General features: G+C 37.6%; 1 protein-coding gene across 2 annotated transcripts in view; it reads right to left on the reverse strand.

The window, feature by feature from the left end:
- The window catches only part of chmp2b (charged multivesicular body protein 2B), a 32,925-nt gene extending 16,540 nt beyond the window's left edge, over positions 1 to 16,385 (reverse strand). Inside the window, exon 1 of one of the 2 annotated variants that reach the window (XM_062974971.1) lies at positions 16,172 to 16,385. In XM_062974971.1, the coding sequence (XP_062831041.1) occupies positions 16,172 to 16,247 (76 nt within the window). In that variant the 5' untranslated portion in view covers positions 16,248 to 16,385. Of the gene's footprint in view, positions 1 to 12,309; positions 12,619 to 16,171 lie in introns of those variants that run through there. The other variant, XM_003219125.4, reaches the window with a different exon arrangement.
- Between the last annotated feature and the right edge of the window lie 327 nt (positions 16,386 to 16,712).

The raw sequence follows: 16,712 nt of genomic DNA on the forward strand, positions 1-16,712 counted from the left end.
TGCAACTGGTTCTGCAACTAGCAGTGGATTCTCTCCTTGCATAAAACTAAGAACTGATAAAGAGGGAGAGGGCCTTTCCAGCAGACTCTGGAATTCCCTCCTGGGCTAAGTTAGTTCCTTCTTTAGACTTCTTGCATCAACATGTATAAACTTTCCTATTCTAACAGATCTTCAGGAGCTGACCGCAATGAGCTTTTAATGATGTGTCATTTTATTATTGTTTTACATCTTTCCCTTTAATGGATATTTTAATCTATAAATCAATTCTGTAGATTAACAAGGTTAAAAAACATGTACACATTTTACTATTTTTTTGTATTTTTACTCCGTTTTTGATTTTGATATTCTGTAAACCATCTTGAAGACAGTAAGCATGGTGAAATGGTTTGAGTGTTTTATCCGAGCCCCGGAGAGCAGGATTTGAATCCTCGCTTGGCTATGAAAACCCACTGGGTGGCCCTGGGCAAGTCATACATAGTCTCAGAAGAAAGCAAAGGCAAACCCATCCTGAACAAACCCTGCCAAGAAACGCTGTGATAAGTTTGCCTTATAGCCACTCTAAATTAGAAATTATGTGAAAACACACAAGAAAACTGCCTTGCATGCCAATATTTGGGAAACCAATGTAAATGGATAAAATAAAAACAACTCAGGATCTCTAGGTATAATACCATTTGTCCTGGTAGAATAACACATTTAAATACTTTTCTTATTCGCCTAGGAGGCAAATAGTTCAGATATTTCATGAAGGGTTGTTTTCTTCAATGTGGAAAAAATAATACAAGAATATGGAATAAGGATATACATTAAATTAAAGCTTTCAGTAGCCATATGCACATTTTATGACTGCATATGTTAGTTTGCCAAAAACATTTTGAAATAGAGTTAGAATTCCCATTTAGATAATTGGGTTTCTTCACTAGCTGTATGTTAAGCAATTAGATCCTACAAAATAATTGAAACAATTCTATTAAAATCCTTTTATATCACATAAGCACCCAACTCGGTTGGGTAGCCATAAATCTCCACTCCTTCTCCCTGGAAAAGAAGTCACATTTTCATGAACTAGAGGCAGAACTATGGTTTATAGATGGAATAAAGTTTTTAAATTATTGGACTGTCAGTCAGGATTACATTTATCTATTTCTTCAAAAAAAGAGTATAGTTTGTGTTCGGAGGGGGGATGCCGGGGGCCATTTCAAAGTAGTATACAATAAAGCAAAAATAATTTATTTGGAGTTGTTCAGAAGACAGCCATTTTTTCCAGCTTATACAGAAACGATCATACTTTTTTCTATTAAAAATCCCATTTCTTTTGAAAATGAAACATTCCCAAAACTAAGTTTTCATCTTGTTTTCACAATCTAAAGAAAACGACTATCAGTAACAATAGGAACTGCTGCTGCTTTTCACAATCTATACTGTAAAAAAATGAATAAGGCATGAACTGCTACCATAGATTTATTTTTAGAGCTGACATTAATCCTTCTTGAAAGATTCTCTTCCCAGTCACAGTCTCAAGTCATCCCCAATTGAAATTATATCTGCAATAAGAAGAATTGACTGGAAAGTATGTGTACTAAATTATGTACGCTAAATTCTGTTCACAATTCTTCTAATAAATGTGTTAAACAATGGAGCAATTATCTTATGGAATGAGGAGAATCCAAAAGTGAATGTTTGGGAAATCAGAGTAGAATACCTATTTTTAGAAGAATTTCAGAATAACTAAAAATTAATTGCAGCCAGCATAAATACATTTTGGGAAAGATAAAAAGCAATCTATCAGTCTACTTAATTTGACCTATGACTTGTAGTTAGGAATGTTAATACAATGGTTCTCAACCTGTGGGTCCCCAGGTGTTTTGGTCTACAACTCCCAGAAATTCCAGCCAGTTTACCAGCTGTTAGGATTTCTAGGAATTGAAGGCCAAAATATCTGGGGAACCGCAGGTTGAAAACCACTGTGTTAATAGAAAAGGGCTGATAGCAGAGAGAGAAGCATCTCCTTCACGAATGTTAAATTCTAAGGTCCAATGTATTATGGTTGCATTAGATTGTTAAAACTTCATTCACAAAGTATTTTCCTTTCTAAAGGTTTGAATACAGCTTTAGGAATATATCTGCTCTTCCAACTTGACTGTCCAAATAGGAAACCTATTTGCTAAGAAATGTTAAACTTTCAAAAAGAAGACACCCAAATTTTATTCAAAATGTAGAAAACAGAGGAGCATCAGTTCATTGGATGAAGTAGTTTGACTTATTTGAAGTATTAGGTTTACAGACCATCAGAAGAAATGTCAACCACTATCTAAGGCTGACTGAGATAGTTACCATGGAGCACACAAGTTCTGGCCATGGCAGAGATCCGAACAGGGATGGCCATGGATCCCAAAGTCCTCCATTTCAGAGATATCCCCAGAATGGGCCCTGTAACTATTTCAGTCTGAAACAAATGCAGAACTTTTCAGAATGCAACTCTCCTATTCTATGATTCTATGATTCCCAACTTCTTGAAATAATTTTAACAAATCACTATGAATATTTTGCATTTTGAATAAAATGGTACTCAATAGTTATCCTGGCATCTCTATTGGGCAATTAGTTTTAAATTGATTCAAACCGACAAATGATACCATGGTTAACAGAAACAAAATATCAGTGCAGCGATTGAACTAGGATGTGGGAGATCCATGAAGCTGCTAGAGAGTTACAAAAATTATGGGTCACTTTGGAAGTTTTTAAACAGAGGCTAGATAGCTATATGTCAGGGGTACTCTAATAGTGCTTTTCCTTCACGGCTGGGGGTTGGACTAGATGGCCATGTGGTCTCTTCCAACTCTTATTATTCTATGATTCTAGGGCTCTGGCAGAGCAGCCTCCTCAAGAGCAGGTAAGGAAAAAAAAAGTCCAACGCTGGGCAAGGGGAAGGGGTGGGAAAGGAGGCACTGGGTTTTTCCTTCCTTGCCTGGTCTTGAGGAGGCTGTTCTGTCAGAGCCCCATTTGTAGTCTCCTTTCAACAGAGGCATTCCCTTCTGTCGACTGGGCCTACGAATGGGGCATTTGCAGCATCAGCCTCCTCAATCTCAGGCAAGGAAGGAAGACTCCAATGCCTCCCTTCCCATCCTCTCAATTTGCTCAGTGTTGAACCCTTCCTTTCTTACCTGCTCTTGAGGAGGCTGCTGGCAGAGCCCTGTTTGTAATCTCCTTCTTGAATGCAGTTCCCCGCTGCCTGGGCCTGCAAGGAAGGAAGGATCCAATATCGGGCAGAGGGAGGGGGCAAGAATGGCAGTGTTGGATCCTTCCCTCCTTGCCTGAAGAATAGGCCCATGGAGTTCATTTGGACTTGTGCCAATAGAATTGCTTCTGCAGTTATATGTGAGCCATTTGATTATATGCCAAAAGTGGAAAAAATGTAAGTAGTACAACAGGACGCAAAGCCAAGGACTATAATAACGATCCCAGTAAATTCAGATGTAACACACACATTTAAATCTGTTATTCCCAAAGCTACTAATGCTTTTCATTGCCATACTGGAACATAGGAAATGTCCTCTACAACAACCAATAATTTGGCAAATGATCCAAAGGCATGACTAAAAAAATTGACAGTCTGATTAAAGATAATTCAGAATATATATTCACTAGATCTTGGCCTATTTGGTATCATTGTGTGCCTTTCCAACTTATTAACCTATCATCGGGGGGGGGGGGGGGCAAGATATGTTCAGAAGGCATTTGCCTTCCTTTTACAGAATGTGACTATCACTTTACCAGTGGTTTTCCATTGATGAACAAGAATTCAAACCTTGGTCTCCTTGCCCAGTTTATGGGTAAAAAATGTTGTATCAACATGGGCTCTGTGTAGAGATAAAGGTGGGGTCTGTCTGTCTGTCTGTCAGTCTGTCTGCCCATGTCAAAGTCTGTCTGTGAATTCAAAAGCCATTGAGACAGATCAGGTTATTTATTAAAATCAACACCACAAAAATAATTTAATGGCCAAGAGGAACATATGTCCTGTTCAGCTTCACAAGTTCTAGACTATTCAATTGTGGTATGATAATTTGAATGTTGGGTTATGTCTCTGGAGACAAGATTTCATATCCCCAGTTGGTCACAGAAGCCCACTGGGTAACCATAGGCAAGTCACACTATCTTAGCTTCAGAAGATGGTCAAAGGGTGTTCTCTGACCATATCTCACCCAGAAAACCCTGCCATAGGATTGCCATAAATTAGAAACGACTTGAAGGTATACAACTAGAGACCCACCCAGCCATGGAATTCAGATCTTGCTTGAATTCCAAGTTAACACAGCATAAGGATGGTTTAAAAATGAATCAAGGTCCCAAAAAACAAACATAATAAACTTATCTCCTAAGAAATAAAATTCCTTCTTTTTACTGATACAGCTCTTACATTGTCCTTCTGATGGGTTTTCTTTGTTGTCAGTAGTACTTTTTATAATTATTTTAATGCTGTTAAATTTGCTTTATTTGTTACTGTGTAACACATTGAATGTTTCCATTTCTGTCCATCTCCAGGCAGAATTCAAAGCACAGGCAATGACCAATAATGCCCTTATATGGCTCAGGTCCTGGTTATCTGAGGGCCAAACTCTCCCATACAATCCTGTTCATGTTTTGAAATTTTCTGCAGAGATCCTGACAGGTACATTTGGGTCCCATCTATGGTCAGCATAGACTCATATAATGCAGGACCTTCTCAGTGGACACCTCCACTTCTGGAACTCCTTCCCCAAATGCCTGATAAGGACCCTCCTTACTACCTTTCCACAAGTTTTTCAAAAATCTTTTTATTCATGCGGGCCTTTGAAATTTTATTTTACGGAGTCAAAGCCTTATATAATCTGCTGGGTTTTTATGTATGGTTGTTTTCAATGTGTTTAAACTTCTCTTAATATTATGATGGTTTAATTGCTTTTTATCTTTTATATGTTTCAATTGTTTTAAACTGCCTTGAGTCTTTAATTGGAAACGGCTAGAATATAAATTTAAAAAGGGTGGGGGAAATATATGTAGGAAGTCTCTGTTGTCATTGTTGTGCATGTCTTCAAGTCATTTTCAACCTATGGCAACCCTAAGGCAAACCTATCAAGGGATTTTCTAGAGAAATTTTCAGAAGAGGCTTGCCATTGCTGAGAAAGTGTGACTTGCCCCAAGGTCACACCATGGGATTTCCATAGCTTACTAAGTAGAGATGTGAATCCTGTTATCCAGGAAGGGCCCTTCCACACAGCCATATAATCCAGGCTATCAAGGCAGGAAATCCTACAATATCTGCTTTGAACTGGGTTATCTGAGTCCACACTGCCATATATCCCAGTTCAACACAGATATTGTGGACCTTCCTGCCTTGATATTCTGGGTTATATGGCTGTGTGGAAGGGCCTTGAGAGAATATCTATGCTGTAAAATGATCCCACTTTATTTGCCATGGCTCAATGCTATAGAATTAATGTGAACTGTAGGTTTAATTGTGCTTTTCCTGCATGGCAGGGGATTGGAGTGCATGGCCCATGTGGTCTCTTTCAACTCCATGATTCTATATGGTCTTTAGCCTTATATGACAGTTAGTGCTGGTGCCTCACCAAACTACAAATCTCATGATTCCATACCAATGACCACCAATTTGCATAAATTCCACCAAGGTATATGCACCCATAACACTCAAACCACTCAATGGCTCCTTCAAGCACATGCAAATGAATAGCAGAAAAAGATAATACACATTTGTGGCATCTGCTAATCATCTGCTAATAGGAGTGTGGGAGCAAAATGCACAATTGGCAGAGAAGTGGAAACATATCTGTTTTTCCTCCCTTTATCCTTTGTCAACAGCTGGGAAAGAGGGGAGGGAAAGAAACAAAATGATGAGACAAACCTGACCTTTCTATTCCCTTCTATACTTATACCATTGTAGTGCTAGGATTCTATTTGAATTTCTACACAAAGTCATCTGGGGTTTGCAGTTTGGGATTTAGAAATCTCAGGTAGAGAATTCTAGTGCCTTATCAAACTATAATTCTCATGAATCCACAGGATGAATCATACCATTATAATTTCCCAGAGTGAGGGTGACATAATCTGCTTGTAGCTATGTATATAGACCAATTGCTGTGAATTATTCTAAGAGCCATTATTCTTGAAAAGCACCAATAGTACATTGAATTATATATATATATAATTTCAAAATGAAATGAAAAACTACATTTTGATTTGTGATGAATAACACAACCTACAAATATTTCACATAGATGATAATGGATAACTTCAGTTAGCACTATGATGGTATAGGTATAAAAGGGCCCCAAAATTTCTGGGAGCCTATGTTCTAACTTCAGCGGAAGGCCCTTCTTTGGAGGTTTTTAAGCAGAGGCATTGAATGTTTGCCTTCGTGTTTGTGTTTGCTGGAATCCGCACCGAGTCCCCTTGGGGGGATAGGGTGGAATGCAAATAAAGTCGTCGTCGTCGTCGCCTTCTTCGTCTTCTTCTTCTTCTTCTTCTTCTTCTTCTTCTCCTATTAGGACCTTGCAATCTGATTATATTGATTTTAAAATAATTCAAGAACATGATTTTAATTTTTTTACTGTAACCTACTGAAAAAAAAACTAATTTTGGAAGTCATTTTGGGTCCCATCCTGTAAGAAAGGCATCATATAAATAAAAAACACATAATACAATATAAATGTCTGTGGGACAGTAAACACAACAGTGTTAAATTTAAAATCCAATTGTACACAATTGTAGAAAATTTAAGTTCACATTCCTATTGTCACTAAATGTGTAATTTGCTTTAGCCCTGGCACCCCTGCCCCCCACCCAAATACCCAGACACTTGTTTTAATGCAATGGTCCCCAAGAACTAAAATATGGTTTGCAGCCTCACCGTTATTACACCCTCTTATAGTGCCAAGGAAAAAGGGATGTCGGGAGGGGAGAGGCGGATTATCCATGAAAGGTGTGACAACAAGCCTTCTGACTGCTGCTTCTCTTCCTCCTCCTTCCCCCTGAGCAAAGCAGTTCCATGTGGTGCCTAAAAGTGGGAGCACCTTTGTGTCTTCATTTTTAAGCCTGTTCCTGAGGTTATTTGGAGTGCTGATTCAGAAAATTGCATTGCATAGACCACATTGGCTCTAGATTATTTCAGTGGGTAAGAAGATGGTCACTATTGGGTAGAATATGTTCTGTATCAGAAATTAGAGTTAATGTGGTCTATCTAATGCAATTTTCTGAATCAGCACTCCAGATAACCAAACCAAATCTGAAGCTGACCAAAAAACAGATTCGTAACCCTTTTGGTACTAAAAGCATTCTTCTGACATGAAATAACAAAAAATCTCTCAATGTACAGTAGTCTCACTTATCCAACATAAACGGGCCGGCAGAACGTTGGATAAGCGAATATGTTGGATAACAAGGAGAGATGAAGGAGAAGCCTATTCAACATCAAATTAGGTTATGATTTTACAAATTAAGCACCAAAACATCATGTTATACAACAAATTTGACAGAAAAAGTAGTTCAATATGCAGTAATGCTACGTAGTAATTACTGTATTTATGAATTTAGCACCAAAAAATCACGATATATTGACAACATTGAGTAAAAAAATGCGTTGGATAATCCAGAATGTTGGATAAGCGAATGTTGGATAAGTGAGACTCTACTGTATTTCTATTTTTTTTTTTCTGTAGCTGTTGCTGTTTTAGAAATCCATCCAGGCATCAAAAAAATTCAAAATGCTTCAAAATTGTCCACAAGTGTGGCTGAGATAGTGATACCTTTGCTTTCTGGTGATTCAATGTACACATACTTTGTTTCATGCACAAAAATACCTAACATATTATGTATAACATTACTTCCAGGCTATATGTTGAAGGTCAGGCCTGTAGCGAGTGGGCGGTTTTAGGGGTTCAACCCCCCCCCCCGAAATTTTTCAGGTTATAAAAAAACCTGGTTTACTCATGAATTTTAACTGGTTAACCAAATCCCCATGCTAAGCCTATGAGATGCAAAACATTAAGAGTCCTTCCAGGCACTATTTCAAGCAGATATTGACAGGTTTGTAGCGGGGAGAGGTGTGTGCTAGGGGTTCAACCCCCACCCCCCCCCCCCCCCCGAAATTTTCAAAACCCCTCCCGAAATTTTTTTCTGGCTACGGCCCTGTTGAAGGTGTATATGAAACACAATTGAATGTTATATTTAGACTTGAGTTCCATCTCCAAGATATTTCATTATGAATACACAAATATTCCAAACTCTGAAAAAAAAATCCAAAATATTTCTAGCCTTAAGCATTTTGGATATGGGATACTCAATCTATAGTAGGTGAAAGTATGCGTGTACACCCATCACATAATTATTTTTAGGAAACAATGAAGAGACAGTCTTTGTATCTATCAATATACAATTATACAATTGAAAAGGCATCATTTCAAAGGGAACAGGAAGAGCTTTTGTTCCACTTCGGAACCAGCTTTCCCAGTCTGTGCCAGCACTGATGTGCTCTGGCATTTCTTGATGTGGAAAAAGCAATACATGTTTCAATGAATCAGTGCCTCTTGGTGTCTTTCTTTGGTGCACTGCTTGAAAAAAAATCATTTTTTTCAAACTCATTGAAAAAATATTTCTAATCATTTCTCAGAACTGAAAAAGGAGCTGGTAAGAAGCCTGCCATATTTGTGAGTAACTAATAGCATCCTTCTCCATTAGTTGAGCATGAAAGTGAATCTCACTATATTCAAGGATGTCTACATTCAGGCATGTACACACAGCCCACATTTATAAATAGTTAAGTAGCAAAGATACTCATAGTCTATGTTTAGACCGTAGGTCATTCCAATTATTATTATTATTATTATTATTATTATTATTATTATTATTATTATTATTATTATTTATGACACAGCAAACAAGATAGATATGCTGGATTTCGTATCACAAAATCACAAGTCGAACACTTCCCAAGTGTCTAGGACTGTGTGATGTATTTTCGGATGATGTGTGCAGATCCCAGTAGGGTGGCCTTTTGCAGTTGGCAGATCGTGATTTTGTCAATGTCTATTGTTTCCAAATGCCGGCTGAGATCATTTGGCACGGACACAGCAAACAAGATAGATATGCTGTTTGCTGTGTCATACTTATAATTAATTAATTATTATTATTATTAATCTTAACTTTATTTATACCTCACCACCATCTCCAGAAGGACTCAGGGTGGCTTATAGACTCAAGGCGGTTTACAACATATTAATGGCAGACATATAATAGAAAAAAATCATAATAACTAAACACTAACTTATAGCTATAAATTAAAATCACATACAAGCAAATACAACTGCCATAAAATTAGAGGTAAAATTACATCACATATTAAACAATGACAACATCAGTTAAGATTAAAACAACACATTATAAAAAGTCCAATTTAAAAATCTATAGAACATGATATATATTATTATGCGATATAAAAGCAGTACATAAAATTAACAACATAAAAATTAATCAATAACTGAAAGCATCCTTCTCCATGAACTCTGCAATCCCATGCATGCCCACATGAAAATACAGTAGAGTCTCACTAATCCAAGCCTCGCTTATCCAAGCCTCTGGATAATCCAAGCCATTTTTGTAGTCAATGTTTTCAATATATCATGATATTTTGGTGCTAAATTCGTAAATACAGTAATTACATCATAACATTACTGCACATTGAACTACCTTTTCTGTCCAATTTGTTGTATAACAGGATGTTTTGGTGCTTAATTTGTAAAATCATAACCTAATTTGATGTTTAATAGGCTTTTCCTTAATCCCTCCTTATTATCCAAGTTATTCGCTTATCCAAGCTTCTGCCGGCCCGTTTAGCTTGGATAAGTGAGACTCTACTGTACATCCCACAGTATTCAAAGATGTTTACTGTCAGGCATGTACCAAATGTATAATTTTTAACAGCTCAAACGTATCCATAGATAAGTAGGTACTAGTATGTTTAGACCGCAGGCCATTCCCAGACAACATGTATTCTGTAATGTAAAAGTACTACAATATAAAAACAGTTCATGAATCATATGATACACACACACACATATATATATATATATACACACACATATACACACATTACTTAGTAACATGGTGTTTTACTAACCTGAAGTGTTTCTATCTGGCTCCTTCCACACAGCTGTATAAAATCCACACTGAACCGGGATATATGGCAGTGTGGACTCAGATATCCCAGTTCAAATCAGATATTGAAAAATAGTGCAGTGTAATAAATTTACTGGAAATGGTGCAATTTGATTATGGAACAGCCTTAGACCTTGCTTTGGGATGATGTGTCTTAACATTGGAATGTATTTTAATAATATTCTATGTATTAATTTTGATTTAATCTTACTTCATGTTTTTATGTTCAAGGTAGTGCCATTTGTAAGCTGCCTTGAGACTCCCTTGGGGTAGAGAAAGGAGGGATATAAACATAGTAAATAAATAAATAAATAAATAAATATTATGGATTATCTGCCTTGATATTCTGGGTTATATGGCTGTGTGGAAGGGCCCTCTATGTGTAATACAGTAGATTACTGTATTAATTAATTAATTAATTAATTAATTTTAATTAACCAAAAATTAAACAACCAGCAGTCTCAAAATTAAATAAACTAAAATTGCATTCAGAAAGCTGTTCTTATAATAAAGCAAAACTATGCTAGAATATGCTTATCTTTATTTGTTTTTACTTGCTGTATTTCAGGATGAATATCAAGTTAATACATAGTTTATGGTATGGGGCAGGCATGGGCAAATTTGGGCCCTCCAGGTGTTTTGGACTTCAACTCCTACAATTCCTAACAGCCTACATATTGTTTAATATGTGATGTAATTTCATCTCTAATTTTATGTGTTATGGCACTTGTATGTGCTTGTATGCAATTTTAATTTATAGCTATTAGGAATTGTGGGAGTTGCGGTCCAAAATACCTGGTGGGCCCAAGATTGCCAATGCCTGGTATGGGGGATATTGTGAGGCCTAATTTTAATAGCAACTCCCAAGCAACCAGAAAACTGCATTTATCTGACATCTACAGTAGAGTCTCCCTTATCCAACATAAACGGGCCGACGGAAGGTTGGATAAGCAAAAATGTTGGATAATAAGAAGGGATTAAAGAAAAGCCTGTTAAATGTCAAATTACGTTATGATTTTCCAAATTAAGCACCAAAACATCATGTTTTACAACAAACCGACAGAAAAAGCAGTTCAATACACGGTAACGCTATGCAGTAATTACTGTATTTACGAATTTAGCACCAAAACATCACAATGTGTTGAAAACATGGACTACAAAAACATTGACTGTGTTGGATAATACAGATCGTTGGATAAGCGGATAGGTGAGACTCTACTGCACCAATCCCCATATGGCTGCCAATCCACCATATATAGGAGATGGGGTTTTTATGATTATACAGCATAAACAGAGAAGCAGCAGCAGCAGAATAATCAGAATAATAATAATATCTTTATTTTTGTACCCTGGCTCCATCTCCGCGAAGGGACTCGGGGGCCGCTAGCATGGGGCCAAGCCCAGATAATTACAAAAGAACGAAATAATACACATACGTAATACACTTCATCAGCAGATAAAAATACATCAAGATAAAAACACAATTATACACAGTAACATGGTAAAAATAAAATATAAAAGGCAGAACATAAAATAAATAACACATAGGGCTCTTTTGGAAAATGAATCTGTAGCCTGAAATGCTTCCTTGTGTGCCAATAAGCAACACTGACACACACGATGATGATACACCATGAGTCGTGCTTATTATTACCAGTTTCTCTCTCTCTCTCTCTGGGGGCCCTTCCACACAGCCCTATATCCCAGAATATCAAGGCAGAAAATCCCACAGAACTGGAATATAGGGCAGTGTGGACTCAGATAACCCCGTTCAAAGCAGATATTGTGGGATTTTCTGCCTTGATATTCTGGGATATAGGGGCTGTGTGGAAGGGCCCATTGGCACAAACAACCACCCAACTGGATCCTTGGAAAGCGACATCCCCCTGGGTTCCATGGCAGGTGGAGGGGTATCAAACTGCGTTAAGTCTATAGTGTAGATTCCCACTGAGCTCTCAGGGTTGGCACTCCTTTTCCTTAAACCATAAGCCAACCCAGAGAGCTCAAGGATGATAAGGATGATGAGGATGATGATGAGGATGGCTATCTTTTTGAAAAGGGCTGGGGATGGAAAGCACAAAGCCCATTCTCCCCACTCACCATCCACCGTTTTCTTCTTGAAAAGCGAAGCCATCTTCCCTGGCAGCGACTCCCTCCCAAGCGCTGTTGCTGGGGCTCCTTCCTGCTTCTCAGGTGACCAGGAAGCGGCTGAGAAAGAGGAGGACGGAACGGGAGGCGGGGACGGACCGGAATCGCCGCGGGCAGCCGCGGAGGAGGAGCCCAGCCCGGATGCGCGGAAGGAGCCTCCCCCCGTTCGGCTCCCGGTCTCCCGCCCTGCTGCCGACGCCGCGGCTCTGCCACGGGATCCTGGGAGTTTGCCGCCCTCTCCTTTATCTACCCTTTGCAAGGATCAAGCGTCTTGCAAAACTAAAAATCCCTTATTCCATGGCAGTTTAAAGTGGTGTCAAACTGCATTCATTCTCTGCAGTGTGGCTGCAGCCATAGATTCTTTGAATTGGAAGTGACCTCCAGGCTAGAGGAGGAGTTGTTGTTATTACTACTCTTGCTATGTAACACGATTTTTGTTCCTGGGTTGTAAATGCCATGTCCTAATTGGTTTTATCATTTTAAAAAAATGTTGAAAAAGTTTATTAAACTACAAAAACTTTTGTTTTTTGCCGGGACCTTCCTGCTATAGCAACAGAAAGGACTGTTGTCATATCAGACTGAACAGAGAAGCCATTGAAATCCACAAGCATGTGGACAATTTCAACAGAAAGGAGAAAACCATGAAAATATACTAAACCTGGCTACCAGTATTTTTAAAAATAACTCTACAACCAGAACAGTAAATAAACAACACTCTGAAAACAGAGGAATTCCAAATATGAAACAATCAGGGTCAGGTAACACCTCCAAACAAAGGATTCCCCAGGCAGGAATCAACCAGACCTTGAAGCTGAAAGGCTATTCAGTGCTAATCAAGGTGGCCAATTGCAGCATACACACCTGCCTCCAACAGACAAAAGTTCTTTCTCCCACCCTAAACATTCCACAGATATATAAACCCCACTTGCCTAGTTTCCAACAGACCTCACAACCTAAGGATGCCTGCAATAGACGTGGGTGAAACGTCAGGAGAGAATGCTTCTGGAACATGACCACGCATCCCGGAAAACTCACAGCAACCCAGCAATTCCGGCCATGAAAGCCTTCAACAACACATAAATACTGCACAATTAGGAAATAACACTTTCAAACCAGGGACAGATGTTTTTTTTCAAATTTTGTTATATAGTGTTATTACTTTTATTACTACAGTAGAGTCTCGCTTATCCAACATTCTGGATTATCCAATGCATTTTTGTAGTCAATGTTTTCAATATATCATTATATTTTGGTGCTAAATTTGTAAATACAGTAATTACTACATAGCATTACTGCGTATTGAACTACTTTTTCTGTCAAATTTGTTGTATAACATGTTTTGGTGCTTAATTTTTAAAATCATAACCTAATTTGATGTTTAGTAGGCTTTTCCTTAATTCCTCCTTATTATCCAACATTTTCGCTTATCCAACATTCTGCTGGCCTGTTTACGTTGGATAAGTGAGACTCTACTGTATACAATAATATAATAATATACTTTATTTATACTTTATTTATATTCCTCTCTATCTCCCTGAGAGGACTCAGAGCGGATTGCAGGTACATATATGGCAAACGTTCAATGCCGTTATTCAATTGACAAGTACAGACAGACAGTACAGAAACAGAGGTAAAGTGTTCCCGCTTTTTTCATTTTCGGTATCTGGAGGCTGTGCTTGACTCGGCCATGGGGAGGTGCTGTTCTATTCTTACACGCCAAGATGCCTTGTCGTCCATGGACGCCTTCGTGATTGAATTGCTGGCATGTTTTTCAGGGGCGCCTTTTACCTCCCTGCCAAAGTGGTACCTATTTATCTACTCACATTGCTGTTTTCGAACTGCTAGGTAGGCAGAAGCTAGGCTAACAGCGGGACCTCACCTGGTCTGCAGCTTGAACTGCCAATCTTTCAGTCTGCAAGATCTTTAGCTGGCAGTTTAATCCGCTGTGCTAAGCCTTCCCTATGCTATATATCCCTATATATATATATTTGGCTGGAGTTACATTTTAAAAATGTACCTGTTCCGACTTACAAAAAAATTCAACTTATGAACAAACCTACAGAATCTATCCTGTTCATAACTTGGGAATTGCCTGTATTGCCATGTGGAGAGTAGGGAGCTATAAAGTTGTTTGTACAAACATGGGTACAATACAAACCAAACCAAATACAATCCAATAAAAACCAAATTGAGACAATACATTAAACAACTTCAATAAAAACTTATAATAATTAAGAGACAACATGATGTAGTGATTCGAGCTCTGGATTCGGATTCTGGAGACCAAAGATCAAATCCTCACTTGGCCATGAAACCTAATGGTGGGCAAATCATACTCTCTTGGTCTCAGAAGAAGACAAAGAGAAACCCCCTCTGAACAAATCTTTCTGAGAAAACTCCATGAAAAAATTACCTGTGTTGTTTACCAAATTTTTATTTTTTGGGGGAAAATTGTAATATTTATTTTGAATAGCCTGGGCACCTTTTTTTATATTTTTCATTGGGATAATTTAAGTGTACCCTAACATTGCTGCCAGAGAGTCAGACACCCTCTGCATATCATACTTATTCTTCTTATTATATTTATTTATACCTTGCTTTATCTCCCCAAAGGGGACTCAAAGCAACTTGACATAAAAGCATTTGTATACAATTTAAAATATACAGAAATACAAACATTAAAACGTAATTAAACACAAGCAGCACTAAAAAAAATCACAGTTAAAATTCATCAAAAACATATTCAAAGTTAAAAACCACAGCACCCTCTGATTAAATATTCAAAATTTTTCATCTTTAAAAACCTGCCTGAATAACAAGATTTTAGTCTCTGAATCTTACATTATCAATTCACTGCATTGTAGAATAACTGATGTTTGATAATCATGCATGACATCTTAAGTAAATAGTTATGAACAGTATGAATCACATTGTCCATCTTGCCAATGAAATCAGTAGAATGAGCAAAATGTTAACATACAAGACATGAAACCCACACATTGATGAAACACCATGCAATGAACACTGTTGATGAATATTAGTGAATGTTTTAAAAGGGTGACCAAATCTAAATGGGAAAAAGTAGGACATTTTAGCAGGAAAGTTGAAAGTGACACTAAAAAGTGGCAGCATCCATAAACTGTATTTTTCTTTCTTTTTATATACATTGCTTTTTAACATGAAATGTGGAGTACTCAACTGATTATTAATTATCCTGTGCTGAAAGAGAAATGTATTTCGTGATATAATAGCTTTATCAATCTTATATAGAAATATTTCTGTTGCAATCATGTACAGGAAAAAGATATGCAAGCATATGCCAAAGAAAGAAAGATAGTCTAATTTTCCCCACAAGAAGAAATATAGAACTGGTTTATTTTTCAAAAGTCCAAGCATTACTCTTTTTTGTGTAATGCACTTTTAGCTGCTACCTTCAGAATTCCTGGAGAAGAATAATCAATACAGGTTATTGCACATAATTACCTTGGCAATCAGAGATACAATAGGCATCGCTGGCTGAGTCTTGTTCATATTCTGATATCTTGTTACATACATACATACATACATACATACATATATATATATATATGTGTGTGTGTGTGTGTGTGTGTGTGTGTGTGTGTAACAAGATATCAGAATATATATATAGATTTGCCTGTCTGTTTACCAGTTTGGTTAATTTACAGGTGGAAGAAAGCTCTTCGTTTCAAAGTAATGCCTTGAAAGAACAATACAAAACAGATGCAAATCTCTTTAAGCAGCCCAGGTTTGGAAATTTTTATCCTGCAATAGTAGTTCCACATCTTATTCTTACATGTACGTCTGTGTTGTACATCTGTGTTGCTGCAAGGAGTCGTGATGAAGTGGCGTATATCCTCAGATAGCTGCATTGACAAAACAAATGAAGCAGGTATCACTCAGTTAGCTATTAAAACCTATTGCTGCCATGTCTCAGGTCTGTAGTGCTCCAAGATAGTTAGCTGTATGTCAGTTGATGATCCCAGTATTCTTTTCATTTTGTTCCTGTATGTCCATGTCTTCCGATGGGTTGACTTTCAAATTCAAGTAAAAGATAAGTTGATTTTTCTCAGTCCTACGCCTCTCCGTTCATTGCTGTGGCTTTTCCTAACAAACACCACTACACCGTGTGTGGCAGCAGAAGCTCTTACTCGTGATAATGAAACAATCCTGCTCATGTGCTGCCTGAACTAGCCGAACTGGCTTTTATGCATGTCACTATTACTAACAGAGCTGTTGCTGGGATGTGCCAATTATTGAATCGCATCTTAAAACATTTATTAACTGGAACAAGCTTTTGGGTCTGTGATTTTCTAAACATTTAAATAAGTATTCTA

This window comes from Anolis carolinensis, chromosome 3, assembly GCF_035594765.1.
Source record: "Anolis carolinensis isolate JA03-04 chromosome 3, rAnoCar3.1.pri, whole genome shotgun sequence".
Classification (NCBI taxonomy): Eukaryota; Metazoa; Chordata; class Lepidosauria; order Squamata; family Dactyloidae; genus Anolis; species Anolis carolinensis.